This window comes from Notamacropus eugenii, chromosome 6, assembly GCF_028372415.1.
Source record: "Notamacropus eugenii isolate mMacEug1 chromosome 6, mMacEug1.pri_v2, whole genome shotgun sequence".
Taxonomy (NCBI): domain Eukaryota; kingdom Metazoa; phylum Chordata; class Mammalia; order Diprotodontia; family Macropodidae; genus Notamacropus; species Notamacropus eugenii.
The window spans coordinates 96,532,704-96,555,965 of NC_092877.1; the positions used below are offsets into that span (position 1 = coordinate 96,532,704).

Consider the following 23,262-nt stretch of genomic DNA (forward strand, 5'->3'; position numbering starts at 1 on the left):
ATAAAATTTTGTACTAATAGATACCGACTAGTGCTGTTCATTCAGCAACCCTCTGGCATAATGCTTTTATTATGCAGCTTTCCTGTCGCACAACATTAAGCAAATCATCTAGCAATTTCTTTTGGCTGTCAAAGAAGCAAAGATTGAATCCATTTACATTACTGCGGTTCAAAACAGTGTACATTACATTAGAGGAGTGCAATGGATAATAAGTTATTTTTTCCCTCACTAAAGGAAAATATTTTGCAGCCACTCAGATAGACCACATTAAGAGTAAAATAAAACACTTCGGAAGGTTAGGTTATCTATCAAATTGGTGGATTTGCAATTTTTACTTACATCAAGAGACCCTTCATTTATGACGATCATGCCCATGTTCTTCTTCAAGAGTTTGCAAGAATGCCCTATAACCCAAAACACTGCAGATTAGGTGACTGGTATGTAGCGAACTCTTGATAACTAACAGATGGCACGATTTTATAACTAAATCCAACTCTAGTGAAATTTTGACATGGATCCTAGGGTTCAAAGGAAACGAATCAAAATGATTCAGAATCTCTAAGGAACTCAGGCTTTTCACTGTGAAGGTGAGAAGGCTGAGGGCTGGTAAAATAATAGTCTTAAAATATGCCAAGGCTATTTTATCCAGGGGATGGGGGCCAGCTTTTCTCCACCTTCAATGGATGAGACTCAGGAAAAGAAGGTCTTCCATTGCTATAGGGAGGATTTAGGTTAGACACAGGGATCATTTCCTGCCCATAAAGGTTGCTATGTTCCTAAGAAGATTACTAAGGGAAGTCACTGAGTCTTTTCTCTTCTGGAAATACTCAAGACAATCATCCATCAAATAGCTTAGGTGCAGACTGGCTGGGATTGCTGGAGATGGAGCAGATGATTAGTTTTCTTATGTTTTTTAAAGTATAGCCTCTTTGGAATAAGCTGACCATATAGTGAGTTCTTTTAAAAATTGACTAAAAACATTCTTCTCATGATGGACTTTGCTTCTTGAAGATAATGACTAACAATTTATTAAGGTAGGTTAAATAATTTTGATTTAGTAGTCTAAAAGACAAGAGGAAATAGAATGATTTTCAAGTAAATATAGATACAGTCTGGCATTTAAGGGGGCTTTCTCATTATTTCCAACCATATTTTCTTGTAACAATCATGATAAAAACCTCCAATAGTTCTATGTTCTTCATAAATCATCTCGCTTTTTTCTACACAGGACTCCCCCAAAGAACTGCTTGTCCTGAGCCAATTCTGCTCTTTTCCTGCTGGACTTAGCCTCACTAAAACTTTTCTCTCTCTAGTTCTGTTTCCTTATTGCAGTTGTATGTTATACTATATCACTACATTTTCATATAAATACATAGTATATTGTTATATTTGTATTATATTACTTACATTTCATTTTCAAAATATAATATTTTCCAACTCTTTTGGTCTTTTTTGCAGTTTATGTAATCTAGTTCTTTATTCATAAGTCACTTGCTTTTAATTAATTGTAATTTTTCCTTCTGACTACTGGTAATAATCTTCCTAACCATCAAACAAACACAACATGTCATTTTTAGGTTTATCTTTGGGAATGTTGGTGAACTATTTTTCATCAGTTTTATGGATGTGACCACATCAGTTACTATGAAAATGTGTTAGAATCCTTTGCTTATATAGTATCAAAAGCTAATCATTCCACTTCTCAAAGGAACACAAACTCACTCTCACTTGTATGGTGTGCAATGTTAGTCTTCTAAAAATGTCATCTTATACTTTCTGAATGTATCTGCCAAGGTGCAGTCACCTTTGGAAAAGGTTATTTGTTCAAATCAATATGCAATGCCATGCTTAATTACAGAGAAGTTGGAGGTTAGATATTGATTAGAGGCTCAAGTGTATTTAGGTCACATTTCAATTAAAAAGAAAGTTATGATTTCCTGAATGTTAATGTACTGTTGGGAACTGAGGCCTTTAAGGCCTCAAATCAATTCTTTTCTCATTCAGTTTTTCTTTTCTTCCTTTAATTAATATTTATTGTATATTATTCCTTATGCAGGATTCTTTCTGAGAGATTGGGAAATATGACATTGACATTAAAGATTTCTCTGAAGTATGGATGAAATCTAGTAATCTTTTAAAAAATATTTCCCTTGCCCTCAAAACACAACCGGAGTCACATAAATGAGAATCAGTCCTAAGCAGCACAGACTTGCCACAAGCAGTCTCATCATTAATAACTAACCACAAGAAGGTGGCTAACTGGCTCCTGTATAATTACAGCAGGGGTAGCGACAGGCAGAGATGAGAAAGGAAGAGGAGATATTAAATAGTCTCCCCAGGCCAGCTGTATACAGGATGTGGCAGTAGTCACTTCGTTTTGAAAAGAGTCAGGAACACGGACAATCCCTCCTTTAAATTCTCTATCCCTTCCCCCCATTTTTTATTAAAAAAAAGACTTGAGAGTGAAAGCTCGAATGGTATTAATTACCAATGTTAATGGCAGTTTCTTGCTTATCTCCTGTGAGGATCCAGATTTTGATGTCAGCTTTCATTAGTGTTTCTATGGTCTCAGGTACTTGATCTTGCAATCTGTCCTCAATGGCTGTGGCACCAAGTAGCTGAAGATTCTAGGGAAATAAACATGCAACAAGCTCAAGTGAGTAGGGTACAGTTGTGAAGTTCTCTCACATCCCCTAAACGTTAAGAGTGAAGTCTGACTCACAGGCCAAAAGATAATTTACTGACTCTGGAGGTGGTCCTGCAAAACGCGCCAAATATATTTTACCCTTTTTTTACAAAGGGCCTCTGAGTTTCAGACAACTACTTGAGTCATACAATGCAACTCGAGTTTGTTGATCTCACTTTCCAATTCCCCCTATGCTATGGAGAGAGAGATCAGACAGGAGAAAGGATGGGGAAAGCTGGAAATCAGTTAAAGCTGGGTCAGTAGCTGTTGAGGAACTGAAACAGATGCCTGTGTGGGAGATGATTGCAGCAGCAGGAGCAGCTGCGTGGCCTAGCAGGCGAGGAAGTAAGAATGTTTGCAGATGTTACCCAGTTGTAGGTTATTGCAAACACCCGGAAGACTATGGGAATAATACACTTAAGACTTGATGAGGAACAAATATCAGCAGTGACCACAAATCGACAGCATTAGTCTCTGAATGGAAATCAATATGTATTTCTCACATTTCCCCACACACCTGGTAGGGGATAGGTCAGAGGCTCAGGGTATTAGTTTGTTTGCATCTGTCTCAAGATGATCATGAAATGTGCACACAGAGGAACACACTTTCCTTTATCACAAGTTCCCTGCTATTAAATCACCACGGAGAACATCCACCAGAAGTCATGAAGATTGATGTTCACAGTCATAAGTTTCCCTGGGAGATAGCATAGGTTCATGTATTTAGAGCTGGAAGGGGCTTCAAAAGGGCTTCATCTAGTCCAACCCCCTGTTTTATAGATGGTGAAATTGAGGCACAGAGAAGTGAAATGATCTGCCCAGATTCTTCCAGGTAGTCAGTTGTATCAAAACTGGATTCAAATACATGCATTCTGGGGCTGGGGCTAGTGCTCTTTCTATTATGATATGGGAACCATTCTTCCCTCTGCTCCTCTCTCTTTTACCTGGATTATGTTCTTAGTAAGCTACTGATTTAATACCAGATCTTTAGTTTAGGTAGAGGTCACTACAAGAAACATTCATTTGAATAATGATCAAATTAAATAAATATGCATTAAGTACTTCCTATGTGAAAGGCACTGTGTAATGTAATGGAGATGGACAAAAATGAAACAATACCTCTCCTCAAGTAGTTTATATTCCTTTTGGGCATATATAGATAAGAAAACAAAAGGTTGTTTGAGGGGGATGAAAATTAACAACTTGTGAGAAAGGTGATGAATGAATGTTTCATGAAGGCAGTAACACCCTACAGGAAGACAGAGAGTCTGAGCGATAGAGATGAGAGAAAAGTAGACTGTAGGCATGACAGGTGGTCTGGCCAATCCATTGTATTATTCAGTGTCCCCTACATATGAATTCCCGCAACAAGTTTCTCCCTAAATTTGTTATCAGGAAAATGTTTATCTTTACACCCAGACAACAGCATTGTTTCCAGCCTGACCCCTGAAGAAACTGAGGGTAACATTTGGAGCTTCCATGCCTGCCACTTCCATCATCAACTACTGTCCAACTACCACCTATGAAGTAAGCAGACTAGTGTAGTTGAAATACTAAGATGCCCTAAGGGAGAAACAGGGGAAGAGCATTCCAGGTACGCTAAACCATGGCCACCACCTTCAACTGCCACCTTCCCTCGATCTCTAGTAGAGACAGAGAAGGACCTTGTGGTCAAGAGTCCTGCAAGCAGCAACACTTCCTTCGTCCCACAGTCATTATTAAGAGCAGTGCTCCCTTGTTTCCTCTCTCCCTCCTTCCTTTTTTCCTCACATTAATACGCATAGGTAATCACAACCTAAACATGCCTGCCTCTTCTGGAAATTCAGTGTACAATTACAATTCATTCAATATGCACAATAATTCACATTTCTATAGTACTTAAAAATGTACAAAACAGCTCCATTACAACAACCCTGCGAGGTAGGCTGTGTGAGTGCTGTCCTCATTTGAGTCAGGTTAAATGACTTGCCCAGATCCAACCAGCGTGAAAGCTGTGGATCAAATTTAGTTTTTCTCTTTCCAAGAACAACAAAATGGCAGATATCCCCTGCTTTCAAAAGAACTTATAATCTGATGCAAGAGAAGAAAAATACATGCAAAAGAAAAAAATAGATCTAGCATTATAGCTCTACAGAGAGCTATATATTACTGATGGGAGGTTGCAAGAATAAATAACCATGAATTCAGATTAAAATGGAAAAGTTTCAAGAACATGGTTTGTTAGAAACTCCATATGAGGAAAGAATACAAATAACAGTATTATTTATACTACTATGAATAATAATAATTAGCTTTATGTAGCACTTTAAGATTTACAAAGTGTAATTTATTATTTCATTTGATTCTTACAACAGTATTATGCAGTAGGTGCCATTTTAAAATTATAATTATATATTATTATGTAATATAAATATAATATATATTAATCGGTAGTAGTAATAATAAACATTAATAAATGCCCATTTTATAGATAAGGAAACAGGCTGAAATCAGCAAAATGAACTGCCAACTATCAAGTATATGAGGCAGGATTTGAACTCAGGGCTTTTTGACTCCAAGTCCAGCACCCTATCTATAGGGCACCTAGATGCCATACAAAGACTAGATTTGGAGTTGGAAGACTTGGACTTGAATCTCAGCTTTGCTGCTACCTTGCATGATTTTAGGCAAGTTATTTACCTATTTGGGTCTCAATTTCTTTTTCCAGAAATTGAAGGGTGACTTCAGAAGAGTACAGCAGATTCAAATACAGTCTACTCATGACCATATTTTTGGAAATGACAAAGAATGGATGAAACTCTCAAAATGGTGCTAAAATTCATTTAAAAATTATATGTGCCTACTTCATTTTTCAGTGTTAATTATTTTTTCAATTAACAAGCATTCATATTCTTTTTCCTACATATCACCATGATGAAAACAAAATCCTTCTAACAAATATATATAGTCTAGGAAAATATATGCTTCTACTTTATGTTACCATTCTGCAAGATCCAATCAGTCTTGGTACTCATATTTCATCATTCCCCCTGCCCTTCTCATTTGGAGAACGGGATCATGAATCCCAAACTCTTCATTTAGGAAAGGGGCCCCAGCCTGTCATCTCTTCATTTTCCACTTGGCTGTACTCTTTTGGTTTGCTTTGCACTTCATTATGACCCTTCCCCCAAAACCTTGTTTCCTCCCACCAATCCCTGACTTTTTAGCTTCCTTGTGTATATTGTCTTCCATCACTAGAATGCAAACTCCTTGGGCAGAGTCTGCCTCTTTCTGGTACCACAGAGTGTGGCACATAGTAGGTATTTAACAAATATTGACTGGTTAACGTAAAGAGTTTTTCTAGTTTAATGCTCACTAAATTTAGTGGAAAGCTTCACACACTTATTCCTTTGTGTCTCTGGATATTATTTATTTTAAGATGAGATTCTTCCATAAGGGCTGTACTAAATCTGGAAATTCACATTTCAAACTATTGTTTACAGTTGCATAATGGGCATACCACCAGTGCATTTATGCCTTAATCAATTCCATTCAAAATACATATTACCTTACACAGATGGCTACTAATGGGCACCATGGGAATTACATATTCAGTGAGTGGAGAAACATGTGAAAATCTTGATAGCATTCAGGGAATAATAATAATTAAAAAATATAAAAGCCAAACTACATTAATTTTTTTTTCAGAATGCCACAGCATCAATAATTATAAAGGTTCTAAGTTCAGGAATAATTGATGTTAATTACACTTAACTATTACTTTAAATTCATTTAAAATATTTCTTGGTTCAGGAAGCCCCCAACTCATCTAATTATCTTTAAAAAATATTCAGATAATTTATGCAGATTTTGAAAAGCACATATTACATGTAAATTACATGTAATTACCTTAACAAAGATAAATAACTACATGCTGAGTATTTAATGTTTATATGGCAGAATGTTACATGACAGATTTATAAATTATTTGGAAAAATAACAATGTATATTTTATTAGATGATAGATTCTCAAAATGACTTATTTCTGTATTAGTAATTTTTTCAAGTGGCTAAGTTATTCTATTCTTCAAAAGACCAGTTTGGCGTATGCCTACAAATAAAAAAGGGAAATATACCAAACTGACCAAGACATGACTACTTCTTTAATCTACAACATGGCATTTTCTATGATGATCCTTAAACAAGGGAAAAGGAATGCTTAAAATTTTTCTCTTTGTTTCAAACATGTGTGAATAACAGAATTCTTCTGTTCCTAAATACTAAATGAGATGAAACGCTGAAGAAAATAAAACAGGAAATTAAGTAAATATTGGAAATGAATCAGAAAGAATTCAATTTAATTCAACAAAATTTTAAGTGCCTACTATATGAAAGCAACTTGATACAAAAATGAAAAACAAGTAGTCTGTGTCTTTCAAGGAATTTAAAAGGGAAAACCAGAAACAGAAAATAAATGAAATAAAAGCAGTTTGCTCTATGAGTCAGCTAGCATAATTGTACACTACATGCATTTAAGAGAGTTACAGCTTCCAAGAACAAGGAGATGACAGGCTCTCTCAATTCTGCCCCAAACAGACTACATCATGGAGTCACAGAATATCAGAACTGGTTGAAAGGAACTTCAATGCAGATCTAGCCTAATTCTAATCTCTAACTAAAAAAAGAAAACCCTCAAAAAGTAGTTCAAAAAATGCTCACCCAGTTTTTGTTCGAAGACCTCCAGAGGCTCCTACTCATGCCTCTTTTGAATATATATGATGACAGGAATTTTTCCTTTTTAAGCCTAAAATGTGTTCTTTTACAACTTGCACTCACTGTTCCTAGCTTTGTATTCTGGGGCCAAGAAAAATATATCTATCCTCTCTTTCACATGACAAGACTTCAAATATTTGCAGATATTTATCATTTATTGCTTAATTCTTCTGTTCTATGGGTCAGACATTACAATTTCTCACAATCAATTCCTATATAGTGAGAAGCAGAGGCCTCTCATGATCCTGGTCACCTTTCTCTGAAAAACTTCCAATTTGTCAATGTTCTTCCTAAAATAGGGTCCAGAATGGAATATAATACTACAGGTAGACTACGCCTTGGACAAAGTGAATTGGCATCACTGCCTCCCAAATCCTGTACTCTACAACTTTCTTAAAGATTTAATTAGCTTTTGCCCATCACACTCTTGAGATGCACTGAGCTTTAAACTCCCAGGTCTTTTTTCCAGATGAACTGAATTGTAAATGATATTCTCTTTGATACAAAAGCCCTTATGTTATGTTTTATTATAACAAGGTCTACTACTCTGGTGATGGGAAATTAAGTCCAGGCATGAATAACCTGATGCAGAATGTTCAGGACACAATCCAAGTACTGCTTGGATCTACTTTGGGTTGCAAAGCAATGCAATATCCAGCTACAGACCATACAAGACTTTGGGACACACATATGCCACATCAACTACTGACTACACTCTTCACAGGTACAGTCAGGGTCTCACGTTGGGGAATAATACCAGGGAAGTTGGAAGGCAAATGCTTAGACCACAAAACCCAAGATGCCTCAAGCATTCCGTGAAAGCTTATCTGTTGACTATTTACCTGCTCTCTCACATTCAACACTGAGAATTGCAGAAGGGTAGGCATGACTTGAGGCACAGAGTTTTATATATCTATATATAAATATAGATACACACACATATATATGTATACATGTGTATATACACATGTATATGTGTGTGTATATAGATATCTATATATCACAATTCAAGAAAGACACTGATAAACTAAAGAACAACCAGAGGAAGATAACTAGAATGGTGAACTGCTATGTACCCATGTCATATGAAAATTAATTGAAGGAAGGGGGGATGTTTAGTCTGGAGAAGAGAAAACTAGTAGGGATATCACAGCTATCTTGAAGCACTGGAAGGGCCTTTGTGGATTACCTCCAATTTAAATGAATCTTGTCTCTAAAAATTTTGCATTTACTTTGTATCTTATATCATTTACATTTTGAGCTATAGGTTGTTTCCCCTGACATAATGTAAGCTCCTTGAGAGAAGGAACTGTTTTACTTTTTGCCTTTGTATCTTTGGTATCTATCACAGGGTCTGGCACGCAGTGGCCACCAGATAAATGCTTGTGATTATATGCTAATATCTATAATACAGTAGACGGTGAGTAGTTTCCATCATGTCTGATTCTTTGTGACCCAATTTGGGGCTATTTTGGCAAAGATATTGGAGTGGTTTGACATCTCCTTCTCCAACTCATTTTACAGATGAGGAAACTAAGGCAACAGTAACTTGGCCAGGGTCACACAGCCAGTCTGAGGCCAGATTTGAACTCACAAAGATGAGTCTTACTGATTTCAAGCCCAGTGCTCTATCAGATGTACCTAGTGGCCTCAGATGGAAAAAATAGAGACTATATAAAAAAATTGTTAAGATCTGAGTGAAGACATATATTGTTACTTGGGGACTTCAATGGGAAGATGAACCTAGGCAAAGATGCCAAAAATGTTCGAAAATATGGTATGGTATTAAGAAACGAAGAATGCATACAACAAATAGATGAAAATGGAATAGATCTTCCATTGCTTCTGTAGCTCAAACGACTATGCTGCAGAAGATACAAAATATAATCAGCATTTCCCTAAGGACCATATGATTTCGTAGGGAGATAAAGTAATTATGCACATAATTATATTGCAGAACAGAGCAACATTAATTCACAGAGGTACAAAGTGCTAAAAAGACTTAGAAGGAAGAAAAGTTTACTTCTCGACTGGTTAGATAAAGAAAAGCTCCCTTGAGGGTTTGAGCTGGGGCTTGGAGAATGAGCAGAATACTGACCTGTAGAAGTAGAACAGTTATAATTGCAGAGGCAATTCTAAGCAGCAAGAATTGTGTGGCACAGAAAGAGAAAGTCTTCAGTTTGTTCAGAGAGGGGTAGCAGTGTAGTCTGGCTAACATTAGTTGGTCCTTCCTTCTCAAAGAGGACCAAAATGACATAACTATGTGAGAGTCAAGGTATAGTATATCTGATTGTGGCTGATCATACCAATAAGAGTTCATAATGCTTTACCACAAACAGGGCACAAATAGTCTATGTGAACATGTAGGGTGGGTTCTCTGCACATCTCACACCTCTTTTGAGATACTTCAATTTATAACATAAAGAACATGAAGGAGGATAGTGTGAGGAAGCTAGAAAAGCAGTCAGTCATGGTATACAGTGAAAAGCTTTGAATACCAATTTTAGGAATTTTTTTTATTTGATTGGCAGACTCACTGAAGATATCTCAATAGTGCAGTAAATTTATCGATCAATGTATTAATACAATAAACTTCACATGAGTGACTAGAGTGGGGAGAGATTAAAGGCAGGGAGACTGGTTAGGAAGCAACAGTCCTAGCAGTAGGAATTGGAAGGATGGGATGGATGGAAGAGGTGATTGATTTAGTTACATCCAATCCTTCAAAACCAGAACATTTATAAAATTGTTTCCTGTGTGGATCTTCCATGTCCTTTATGCATGCATCTTTCTAATAGCACAAGATGTGAGTATCTGGCTCCTTTTCTTCCCATCTGTAGAATCAACCTCACTTACCTTACACTCTGGAATCAATTGGACCATAGCCATAGGGACTATACTGAAAAACAAACAAATACCAACCTCAAGCCTATTTTAGTTAATCTCTAACTAATCACTGAGAGAGTCTTTTCAATAGGTGCTATTTCTGCCCTTGTGTCCTGTCCAGTGTCTTAGTTCCTAGTCCCAAATCCCAGTTATCTGAATATCTTTGTATAAGTACATGACAACTGCTGCCCCAACTTCTTGACGGGCAGTTTCTACTCAAGTCCACCACCAATTAGCTGAAGAATCTAAAGAAAGATGTAGGAGAACAGGTTCAGGGCTGGAAGCAACCTTAAAAAGGCCATTTGGCCCAACCACCTCATTTTACAGATAATACAACTGAACCTCTTAAAATTCCATGATATTTGTACTGACCACTCTACATCCTTGCTATAACGGAAGGGCTTGTAAAGTTCTATGGAAATATGTGCTGTTATCATGCTCTCTTTGGGAGGCAGCAGAGTACGTAAACAGAAGAGTTATTGTATTTATATGGAGCTAACCTCAGTTCTAGTCCAAGTTCTGTCGGCAAGTTCTCTTTTACTTTTCTGAGTTCTGTCTAATTTGTAAAATGAAGATCATAATTATTTATGCTATCTACCTCATAGAAATCTTATGTTGAAATTGTATATAAAGTGTTTTCCAACACTATGTGCATATAATTAATCACCTATTCAGGCAGCATGGCACAGTAGATACAAATATGGGCCTTAAGAGTCAAGAAGACCTGGGTCCCCTCTGACATTCATTAGCTGAATGTGCTAGGCAAAACATCTCTAATCATTACCTTTCTTATTTGTGCAATGAGGTAATACCTACCTCATAGAGTTGTTTTGAGTTTCCAACGCAGGAAAATATATAAAGTGCTTTGCTAACTTTAAAGCATCGTATAACTGTCAGTTATTACTACTACTCAAGTGGACTTCTGCCAATTTCCTAATCTTGAAAATTTTTAAATCTTGGTTTTCATTACCTTATATTCTACTCGTCTCATCCTTTTTGACTGACCTCCTAGTCTCACTTTCCAGAAGCACATTCTAAAGATATCCCCACAAGAAGTCAAAAGGAAAAAGAAGTTCATCAACGAGGTTTTTTCTAAGCTAAATCAATATTAAAGTGTTTTCATATTAGTAGACTATAAGTTAGTTGAGGGTAGTGAGGAATTTTTTGCATTTGTCTTTGGATACCTAGCACAGTAAGTACAGTTGAATTACTGAATGGTATGAATACCCTGAAAGGGTTACATTATTTGAATTTGTCCTGCCTAGTTCCACTGGACAGAAATCAGTGACCACATTTTATATAAATATCATTTCAAATACCATGAATTTGAATACATGCAGTATTAGGGTCTGGTACAAGATGGACCCTGAGTAAGTGCTTGTTGAACAGAACTGAAGATCCGTGATTACCCCTTCTCCCAACTTTATAGACAGAAACATAACATGGATAATTTCTCTTTCGTTTTGAAGCAAAACTTTTCACTTTTAGGTCATTTCATTAGCTGAGCAGATGCAGCACATCAGCAGCAGTAGTGGCTAGGCTTGGGCTCAAGTGTTGCTCAAATGCATCTATGTCCTCAGCTGTCTTTCTGTTAAGCTTCCCTAACTGTTAGAAGCCTTATTGTTTCCTTCTGATTGAGCTGGAAATACTCCTGTCAACTGAAATGAAGCAGTAAATTACTACAAGTTTATAGTGCTAAGCCTCTCCATGCAACTTCTATTTCAAACCAGTTTTCATCTAGTTTTAGTATAAATGAGAAGTGATGTTTGTAGTCCCTAAGGAGAATAATGGTTATGTTTTATCTGAGAAAAAAAAAGCATTCTGTTGTTAATATAGAAGCCAGGGTGAGTTTGGCTGTCACATATGCTCAAGAAAAAGTCCTGTTTTTCATTAGGTTTCATATCTCACATGAAATCTACTAACCTAAGACTCTGCCACATGTTTAAAGCACTAGATTCTTCCATCTATATGCTGAACAAGGTTGATCTATTTTGTGGCACATCAAGGAGGTACTTAGTCTCAGATGACACAGACACACTTTACATAACACTAATGTATATAATATGAAAGGAAATGTTACTTATTTTTAGCTGAAAGGGACAGCATGCTAGACTGGATAGCACACTGGCTCAAAGTCAGGAAAATCTGGGTTCATTTCCCACTGCTGTCACTGGCTATGTGACCTTGGGCAAGTCAGTCAATGTCTGTATGTCTCTGGCAAATCCCTTGGATTTCCCTAAATTACAGAAAGGTTGGGATCTGCATTGAAGGAGAGAGTTCCCATATTGGGAGTTTCTTTGCGGACAAAATCACATATCCTTCCTATATTCACACATTGTAGCTCAATCAAAACAGCAAACCTATTAAAAATATATGTCTGTTTTCTTTTCTTTTCCTTCACACCAAGTCCTACTATCAAGATTACTTTCTAAATCAGTCTGTTTGCAAGTTTGCCAAACTCACCTTACAAGACCATAGTCCTTCTGGGTGAATCAGTTGCCTCTATAGAACACTGGTCCTCTCTTCCTAATGTACCATAAGCACCTTGAGTTTCCATGCTTCAAACAGAACCTAATATCTCTCTCCGACAAATCTAGTCCTCTTCTTAAATTTCTTATTTTTGTTGAGGGCAACAGCATCCTTTCAGGCGTCCACCTTTGAAACCCCTATGATTCCTCACAACCTCCTTCCTGCCTAAAATCTCTCAACTCCATTCCATCTTTCACACAGCTGCCCAAGTGATTTTCCTAAAATGTGGGTCATACTATGTCATTATCCTACTCACCAATCTTCAGGGTCTTCCTATTATCCCTGAGATCAAAGATAAACTAACTCCTTTTTTAAAGTCCTTTACCACCTAGCCCAGTCAGGAAGACTCATCTTCCTGAGTTCAAAACTTGCTTCAGACACTTCCTAGCTGTATGACTCTGGGCATATCACTTAACTTGGTTTGCCTCAGTTGCCTCATCTGTTAAACGAACTGGACAAGGAAATGGCAAACCACTATTCAATATCTTTGCCAAGAAAACCCCATATGGGGTTACAAAGTGTTGGACATAACTGAAAAATGACTCAACAACAACAACCTTAGCAGCATTACAACCATGCTTCACTCATACTAGGGTACAGCCAAACTGGCCACTTATAGCACTTCATTTCTTCTACCTCTGCGCCTTTGATCTTTCTGTGCACCATGTCCTCACTTCTGCCTCTTAGAATTCCTTCATGACTCAGCTAAGTGCTATCTTCTATGGGAACCATTCCTGATCTCTCTAGCTATTGGTGCGTCCCTTCCTACCCCTCATTCCAACAATTTTGGATCTGTTTTGTGTCTACTACCTTTATATATGCATGCTGTCTCTTCTCAATGGGCTGTAGGTTCCTCAATGGCAGAACCTATTTCACCTTATCTTTTTATCCTTAATGCCTACCACAGTATCTGGCACATAGTAGAAGCCTAAGAAATATTTGTCAGTTGATGGACTGATTTATCTAACATCTCATGTGAGCGTGTCAAAACATAGTGGAGGCAAGATTACTTCTTACCAAATTTCTTTCAGTTCAGAAGCACTTTAAATTAAAAAAAATTGTTGATGCAATAATTTTTTAAAGTGCCACAATCCCCAATAGTTTATTTCTTTTACTATTTGTAATGGTAACTAAAATGGGAAGCTCTTTCACATTCATGAATAGGCCCATGCGACCTGCTTAAATCACATGGAAGCCTAAGTCACAAGTGGAAGGAGTAGCTTGCTGAATGGTGGAACAGGAAGGATGGAGCAGAGCTGAGAGGAAGTGAGTGAGAACAGTTAGGGCAGAGGGAGAGAGAGGACTCAAACAAGCAGGCACAGCTTGACTAGTGAGTGTTTGTTTGTGGGAAGGTGGGGATGGGGGAGTTAGGGAGGCTTGGAAATGCCTTTGTCCCCTGCAGTACTAATGTATTGACTTTCTGATTACTATGACAGATTTTGCTTTCTGGTGTCTGAATAATGTTTTCTTCTGCCTTCTATATGGAGAGCGTTATACTTTGCAATCAAGAACTATGCTGGCATATTCATAGTCACCACTAGTGCTGTGAATATTGCCTTTGTGATACACCATTTCATAAAACATACTTTCAATGTTGGAAGAAGCACTGACCAAAAGTTTTAATCTTATCAAATCTGTCAGTGAATGTCTAAAAGTAATTACCACCCTCCCCTTTCTTATCCCCATCTTACCCCCATGAAGTATATTAGGAAACTAAAGTGTCATTCTAAGGGATATGCATGATGATATATGGAAATAGAAGATAAGTGAGAGAATGTGGATGACAAGAGGGGACAATCTGTTGGAGAAGATGGGATGGGATGGGATCACTTGTTCATACGGCGGTGTTTGCCTTGCCAAGGAAAAGGGCCACCTCAGTATTTGAGATAAGAGTGAAGGAGACAGTGAGAGACATCTCAATGATGTGAAATGAAGAAGGGAGAACAGGATGCTCTCAGTGAATGGACTGAATTTTTTCACTAAACTATGAGGCAAGGTTCTCAGGTGAGAGGATGGAGGAGGAGGTGGAGCCATGGAAGGTTGAAGATGAAAAGATTAGGAAAAGCCACCATTGTGAGTGAGTGGAATAGTGAGTTAATTAGGGAGGTGTTAAAAGGATTGCCCTGGAGCAGTAAGGGACCAGTTACAGTTATGAAATAAAAATTTGTAGTGGACCCAGTCAGCACAATTTTGTGATTTACTCTAACTTCATTCAGCAGCATATGTGTAGGAGCAAAGGCACAAAGTTGTGTGAGTGTCCAAGGCAGAGGCTTGGCAGGGAAATTTCAGCAATACAATAAGGGGACAAGAGACTTAGAGAAGAGAAACCACTTGTGGAAGTTCACAAAGAGAGGAAAAATATTCAAGAGTTTTTGGTTTAATTTCTTTTTGTCCTTATCTTGATTCCCCAAGAAGTCACTGAAGGAGTGAAAGATTATAGAACAGACTTGCACTGCCTTAGAGAAAGGAAGACTAGGTAATATTTTGGCCTACAACTTAACATAACCCTCTAGCTGGTTCAGAGCTCTGTGATACACACAGAGGATACAAAGACAAGAACCAAACTAGTCCCTGCCCTTCAGGAAACTGACATTCTATATGACACTCGGTAATCATAAGTAGGAATCAGTCTATGTATTAATGGGGAAGGGTAACATGTAAGCCTTATTTTAGGGGTTTTTTTGGGGGGAGAAGACAGAGAAGTAGGAGAAAAGGTGAAAAAATCCCCTCAAATGTGCATGGTACCTCTGAAATGCTGTGATACTCACTGGAGCCAGGGTTTCACTAACTGCGGGGATCCAATTTTAATTTAGCAAGTGCTTACTGAGCTCTTACAAATTCTTCTCTTCCCATGGTTTGATTTATTTTGAAGTCTAGTAACAGTTCTCCAGGACCAATGCAGCCTGCTGATACACATGGCAAGTTTGAATTGTTAAAACAAAACAAAACAAAACTTATTTTTTGGAACATTTGCTTGCTCTTTAGGCTTCACCACAACTCAGCCAATTCAGTTCAATTCAGGAAAAGGTTCTTCTGTATATAATGCACTCTATTAAGAGAATGGGAAAAGAGATGCAAAGATGAATAAGATAAGAGCCCCTTCCCTTAACTATCAGACTACTGTCCCTTCCCTTAACTATCAGACTACTGTCTAATAGGGGAGATAAGGCCCTTGGGATAGGTATAAATAAAGGGATATGGGAACCCTAAGAAGGGAAAGGTTGTTTTTGCCTAAGGTGATTTTTAAGAGTGGGTATCACTACTAAAAAATCAAGGTGCCTTTATTAAATGCCCATTTTGAGGAAGGCACCACTAGGTATTGATACAAGAGAAACATAAAACAATGCCTGCCTTCAAGGAGCATTCTAAGCCTTGAAGGATAAGTTGGATTTTGTAAGTAGACGTGATGGCAGTTGGGGTAGAGTATTTAAAAAGGAAGCAATCTCATGGACCAAGGAAAGGAAGCCTAAAGATACAGCATGTCTTCTTGTGGGGATGGTTTAGCTGGGGTGTTTAAGGTAAAACACTGGACAATTACATTGGTAAGTAGGCTGGCATTGCAGCAGAGAATGCTAGGATTTTGGACTTCATTCTTTAAAAAATAGGGAGCTCCCCAAAACTTAAATTTGTAACAGTCCAGTATGGACTGTGAATGCACAGAGGGGACCTGAGCAGGTCTTGAGGAGACTGAAACTCTCACACCTGTGGTGGTTTCAAGACATCAGGACCCCAAAACACTGAGGATAAATTGGAAGGTCAGTGGGAAAAGTCTGTGGAACCAGTGCAAGAGAGTAGAGTGGTCTGGCCTCAGCCCCAGGGCAGCAGAGCGGGGAGGGGAGCAGAGGAACCCTCAGCAGCCACAGCAGCAGCAGGGGCAGCTGCAGTCACTGTTTCTGGAGCTCTAGGTACACAGACTGTGGGGGGGATCGAGCAGCTGACAGTACACCCCCCACCCTCATTGGAAGCAAAGAACTACCTTGACAAAGAGGTACTCAAAAGTTAAGTAAATGGCTGGGGAAATGAGCAAAAACTAGAAAAAGAATCAGACTATAGAATCTTACTTTGGTGACAAGGAAGACCAGAGCATGCAAACAGAAGGACACAAAGTCAAAGCTCCTCCATCCATAGCCTCCAAGAAAAATATGAATTGCTCTCAGGCCACAGAAGAGCTCAAAAAGGATTTTGAAAATCAAGTAAGAGAAATAGAAGAAAAAGTGGGAAGAGAAATGAAAGGGATGCAAGCAAATCATGAACTTTGTTTAAATATTTGATAACCGAATTTTAACACAATTGTTTTCCCTTGTAATCCTATGCATTTTATTTTATACATTCAAAAACATTATTCTAAGAACGGGTCCAAGGCTTTGTCACATTGCCAAAATGGTCCATTACACAAAAATAAGGTTAAGAACTCGTGATCTAGCATAGCATATTAAAATAAGAGAATGACTTCTATACCTGAAAGAACTGTTATCTCAATTACATTTTCCTAACAAATCATCATATAGAACAGATGCGTCAAACACAAAGACTTCAGAGTAACACTCCTGAGCATGTGGGACCAGACAAAAATATAATTGGGAAATCTTTAACAAAACAAATAAAAATACAATAGAACATAGGTAATGTTAATATGTGGTTTTCTAAATTAATATGCAGCCTGCAGGGATCCTTATGTATGGCTTAGTGACTTCAGTTTCTATTTAAGTTTGACACCACTGATGTAGACCATATGACTACGAGGGATTGCACGTCTCACTTTATCTTCTCTCTAACTCACACAAAGCTCACATTCACAAATGTTAGAACTAGTATTAGTTACTCTGCAGGGACAACAGTGCTACTGTGTATAATGGCATTTTTATGTTTAACTTTCTTTTAGAAAACTCACACGAAGAACTTTTTGGTTTCCAGCAGAAGACAACCACTTTTTAATATATACACACATATATGCATGTATACTATGCACATACTTTAATATTTGTATATTTATATACATAGATTAAAATATACATACGCATATATGTACATGTATGTAATGATAAAATAACCTCTGAGTAGGTCGATTTATGCCATGTATTCACAGAGAAACCTTGTGAGGAAATAATGAGTCAGATGTATTTATTCCCATTTTGCTTGAGTAAAAATTGGGACATAAATCATTGAGTGCCCTCGAGGTAATAATTAAGTTGCTCTGCAAGCAGTAGAGCAAATACGAAAGTTAAAACATCCCTGAGCTGAATGAAGCATCTCTGGGTACAATGAAGCAAATGTGTCACTTTTCAGTTTATCCATTCTTCTTAATGTTCAATAGAAAAAATTGCAAATGAGAGTCTTGTATGTATCACAATATTGACTGACCACCACGACCAACAAATATTTTTTTAAGTACTGATTCCAATAAATGTATGTCAATAAAATAAATTATGTTGACAATTCACAGAGAAGAGGGTTAAGAGAGAAAGTGAGGATGGATTTTGTCTTTTGAAAGAATGAGACAACTGCAAATTCTCTCAAGTAGTGACTAAAACAGACTCAAAGTGTTGTTGTGTGCACAATACCACACTTCCATGCTGACGTTTTCCTTCTCAAATTGGGTCAAGGTAACTATGAGGGATCTTATGATAATTCTAGTGTCTTTTCCTCCGTTTAATAATATCATCAGTTTTGCTATTCAACAATTCAGGACTTTTCAAAAAAATTTCATCACTTGTCCTAAATTTGTTATTAAGGAAAATGCTTAAGAAACTGATAGAGCAGGCAAAACATCAGAACTTGGTTTTGCAAACTGTTATCATACACGCACATTTATCTATCTTCCTTAAAAATTCATCCTAATTATGGTGCTAGAGCCCCAAACTGCCGCATTTTGTAGGACAGCCAATCATTACACAGAATGAAGAGTGTAGGCAGTATGGTTCAGGGGAAACAGCACCGATGAAGGAGTCGGACCTGGGTGGCAGACTCAGCTTTCTCTTGCTACTTGGGTGATCTTGGACAAATTACTTCATTTCTCAAGGGGAGAGGAAGGGTTAGTTTTCTCTTTTCTAAATTGAGGGTTTGGATTAGATGATCTCTGAAGTCTGAACCCTAAAATTTAATGATTCTATGCACCAAGAAATGAATTTCCAATCCTTAATAAATGCCCAGTTGACTTAATTAGATAATTTTTCAGCTTGGATGGCAAATGACTACTTCAAAAGATAGAAATGCTTTGATTACATTTAAAAACAAATAAGGAAAAGCACAAAAATGAACCGCTAGTTTCAATTAAAACCAGGCTTGTGGAGTTTGCAGCCTTAATGTGCTATGCACTTCCTCCACCCATTTCATAAAATTAAAAAGAAAAGAAAACCTCCACCAAAATCATATGCCAAAAGCAAAGTGGAATGAAACCATATAAAATATAAAGTTATCATTACATCTAAAGAGATTAAAATATAATTAAAAATGTATTTTTTGAGGCAAAATACAATGTTCCTTCAAAAACAAATTTATAAATTTTTTTCTCTACTTATAAGATTAGGAACAATTTGGTCTTTGATTACAGTTGATATTTTTTCTTTTGTTATCAATTCAAATTACTAAAAATCATGATTTTTTAAAAGATTAAGCAAAGAAAGATGGACTTTGGTATCCAATATTTTAACTTGATATTTTGTGAGATATAAAGATGCCATGAAGATCTAAGCCAGCCAAATAATTAATAGGTCACTTAGGCACCATGTGCAGTTGACTAGGTAGTTAAGGGATGTCTTGAGGTTGGAATGACGAAACTCAACCCTGTCTGGTTCTTTAGATGTCTCAATAAGAGTAATGTCCACCATAGTCCCTTAATTAGGTGAACTGGGGCCAAAGAAACTTATAATAGTTTTAATTCTATCAAGCCACCATTTCAATCCTATGCTTCATTAGCCTCACCTGATTACAGAACACAATGGAAACTCCTCTGAGGCTTAAGCTACCTATTCCTAATTAAGTCCAGGATGGAAAACAGTATATACTAAGGAAAACATGTAGCAATCCCAGAATACAACCCCAGAATGTCTCCAAGGTTAGGACAAGTGCTGAGTACTATTCCTTATCTGGCCCCCAAAGCAAAGCTTTTCTGTGGTAAAGTGGAAAGACCAGAAGCCAGATATCTGTGTTTTAATTTCAAGTTTGACATTAATTAGCTGACTGACTTTAAGTTAATCACTTAACCTCTCTGGATCACAGTTTCCTCATCAGTATAACAAGGGAATCAGAATGAGATGATCTCTAAAGTCCTTTTTAGTTCTAAAATCCTGAGACTATGATTCTTCTTGTACCCTATGATCCTATGTTATATCGGAAAGAGGAATTAGAAAGCAGTTTCTTGTTTTTATTAGTTGAAATAAGAGGCAAAGGTGATTAGGAGGCTCCTTTATTCATAAGTCAGGTTTACTGCTACACCCTATTAGTGTGACTACTTCACTTCATGAAAAATTTAATCCAGTGAACATGTGTATCCACATTTGCCCTATTCAAAATTATAATTTATGTAATATATAATAACTGTTTCCAGCCCAATAGAAATATGCAGTGTGAATTTGAATAATATGGGTACTTCATAGGATTCATTATTTGCATTAATTGGAGCCTAGCTGTATCAAGCATACATTTTAGAGATCTTCAAGTTGTATGTGGATATGAAGACGACTCATCACCACCATCTGCTGGCCAAAATGCTGAACATTTACGTTAGGGAAGAGCTATAAATTTTCATTCCTCAAAATATCTAAAGTTGGGAAAATCATATCCACCAACTTTAATCCTTTCATAAATTGTTACTTTCAGTTTGATTCTTCCAGGATTTCCTACAATATTCTTCATTTGGAATTAAGAATTTGACAAACATTCTTTTCTAGGTAAATGTTAAACTTTCATTAATTCTATGCCTGTTTATATTTGCATATAGATAGTTAAATAGATACACCTGTACACACATTCTTGGGCCACACTTCCATTCAGATGATTTGCTGTGGGACAGGTTTGATTGTGGGATCTTCAAATACTTCATCAGGGGAACACAAGCTCTCATGGAGATCTTATCGATTAACAAAAGTTTGCTGACAAACTGATATTGATCATTAAAGGACAAGCCTATCTAAGTTTGAAGAGTCTCTAGTGATGAATGTTTTGGTCACAGCAACACAAAAAATTATCTCCTTGTGAAGTCAGAAGGATTGAGCCATGCAGAGGTGGAAGAAATACTAATACCAATGAGAAGCTGGGAATTGATTCTGAGACAATTTGGAACTCTGCCTTTAAAGTCACTAAACTACGTATGTACCCTTTCACTTAGAAATATAATACTAGGATTATACCTCAAAGAGATCAAACAAAGAGGAAAAGAAGCTATATATCTACACAAATATTGATAGCAGTTTGAAACCAAGTGGGCACCCCACCTAATAGTGGGGCTAAGCATATTATTTGAATGTCATAGACTATTACTGTATCATAAGAAGAAATGAAATGGAATTTTAGAGAGAAATGAGTAGAAATAAGGGATCAATTGAACTACTAACAACATTATATAAAAAAAAAAAACTTTGAAAACTTCAGAACCTTAATTAATGAGATGATAAATCATGAGTCCTGAGAACTAATGAAGTGTGCTACCCAGAGTATTTCCTGCCACAGAGGGGCCAGAAATAAAATTCAAAATGAGACATAGAATCTTGGACATGGCCAATGTGGAAATTTGCTTTTCTAGACCAGTGGTGTCAAAATCAAACAGAAACTGGGGCTTACTATACCATAATCAGAATTCCTGCAGGCCACATAACTGAGGTTGTTTTTGTTCATCTGTTATTTTTCATATCACTCTTATCTGACTCTCTTTGATCCCATTTGGGGTTTTCTTGGAAAAAAATACTGGACAGGTTTGCCATTTCCTTCTCCAGTTCATTTTAAAGATGCGGAAATTGAGGCAAAGAGAGTTAAGTGACTTGCCCAGGGACACAACTAGTAAGTATCTAAAGCTAGATTTGAACTCAATCCTGGTACTCTATCCACTGTGCCATCTAGATGCTCTTAGAAAACCACATATTAATATTACCCATGCTTTGCTATGTTTTTATTTATTTTGTTAGCATTTCCCAATTATAATTTCATGTGGCCATACCACTGATCTCGACTATGCATGCCTTATGAGGGTTTTCTTCTCTTTTTTAATCGAGGGGGACAGTGGGAGGGACTGAGAATGTCTATAAGAAAATAATTTTTAAAAACACCAACATCATAAAAATCACTGATTCTTAAATCTTAAAGTACTAACAGCACTGTATTCCATTGCTGCTGGGAAAGCATTCTGCATTGTTTGGATTGCAGAGAAACGAAGTAGGATGAACAAGTCACTATTTCAGAAGCACTTGTATTGTTTCTGACTTTTATGAGGGAAATTTCAAAAACCTTGCTAAACGTTGCTGAAAAAAAGATATAAAAGGTAATGATATCACAGCAGGTGTAGCTGCTATGGGATATCTATAGAGTAATTTAGAAAATGTACTGAATTTCAGTAACTGGCTTAGCATTTAATCAGCTAAATTATATATACATGTATGTATGTATATCATTGTATATAGAATAGGCAGTGAGGATTTTCTATGTCTGGACATTCAATTGATATGGGGACCCAGTAAGAAACTCCTGTCAATGCAAGATGGGCACTTTCTCTACAATGTACAGTCTTTCAGAGTTGTCTGGGGCCTCTGAGAAGCAGCTAGGTGGCTCAGTGGCTAGGGATCCAGGTCTGGAATCAGAAAGATCTGAATTCAAATCTGGCCTCAGACATCTATTAGCTGTCTGACTCTGGGCACGTCACTTAATCCTTGTTTACCTTGGTTTCCTCATCTGTAAAATGGAGGTGATAATATCTCATTCGTATAACAAGGGAATCCCAGGTTGTTGTAAGGATCAAATGACATTATATTTGCAAAAATGTTTAGCACAGTGCCAGACACATAGTAAGCATTATAAAAAAGTCAGCTGTTAATATTAAGTGATTGACTAAGGTCACATTGGTATGCATGTGTTAGAGGCAGGATATGAACCCAGTTCTTTATATCCAAGGCCAACTCTCTATTCACTACGCCACAAAGGAAAATCTATCAGACACTCAAGTTTTTTTGGAAGTGCATAACATACAGAATTTACCTAGTTCCAAATACAAGGAATATTATGGAAAGGGTCAAGGAGGGTGGGAAAAAGGAAAACAATGTCTAGAGCAAGGGTTTTAATGTGGAGAACTCCTGGTTTAGAATTGTATAGGGAAAGATATATCTACAGAAAACCAACTGGTATCACATACACAGTCATTAGGTAACAAGAGAAGAAAAGAGAAGAGAGTGGAATTTGGGAAGAATAAATATTACCATGACTGT

The 23,262-nt window shown here is 37.1% G+C and overlaps 1 protein-coding gene across 9 annotated transcripts in view; it reads right to left on the reverse strand.

The window, feature by feature from the left end:
- Positions 1 to 23,262, reverse strand: part of ATP8A1 (ATPase phospholipid transporting 8A1) — a 278,564-nt gene that overhangs the window by 116,058 nt on the left and 139,244 nt on the right. For all 9 annotated transcript variants that reach the window (XM_072620622.1, XM_072620621.1, XM_072620616.1 and 6 more), the window contains 2 exons: positions 2,489 to 2,627; positions 340 to 404 (listed from right to left, as the gene is read on the reverse strand). In XM_072620622.1, coding sequence (XP_072476723.1) covers positions 340 to 404; positions 2,489 to 2,627 — 204 coding nt within the window. The remainder of the gene's footprint in view (positions 1 to 339; positions 405 to 2,488; positions 2,628 to 23,262) is intronic.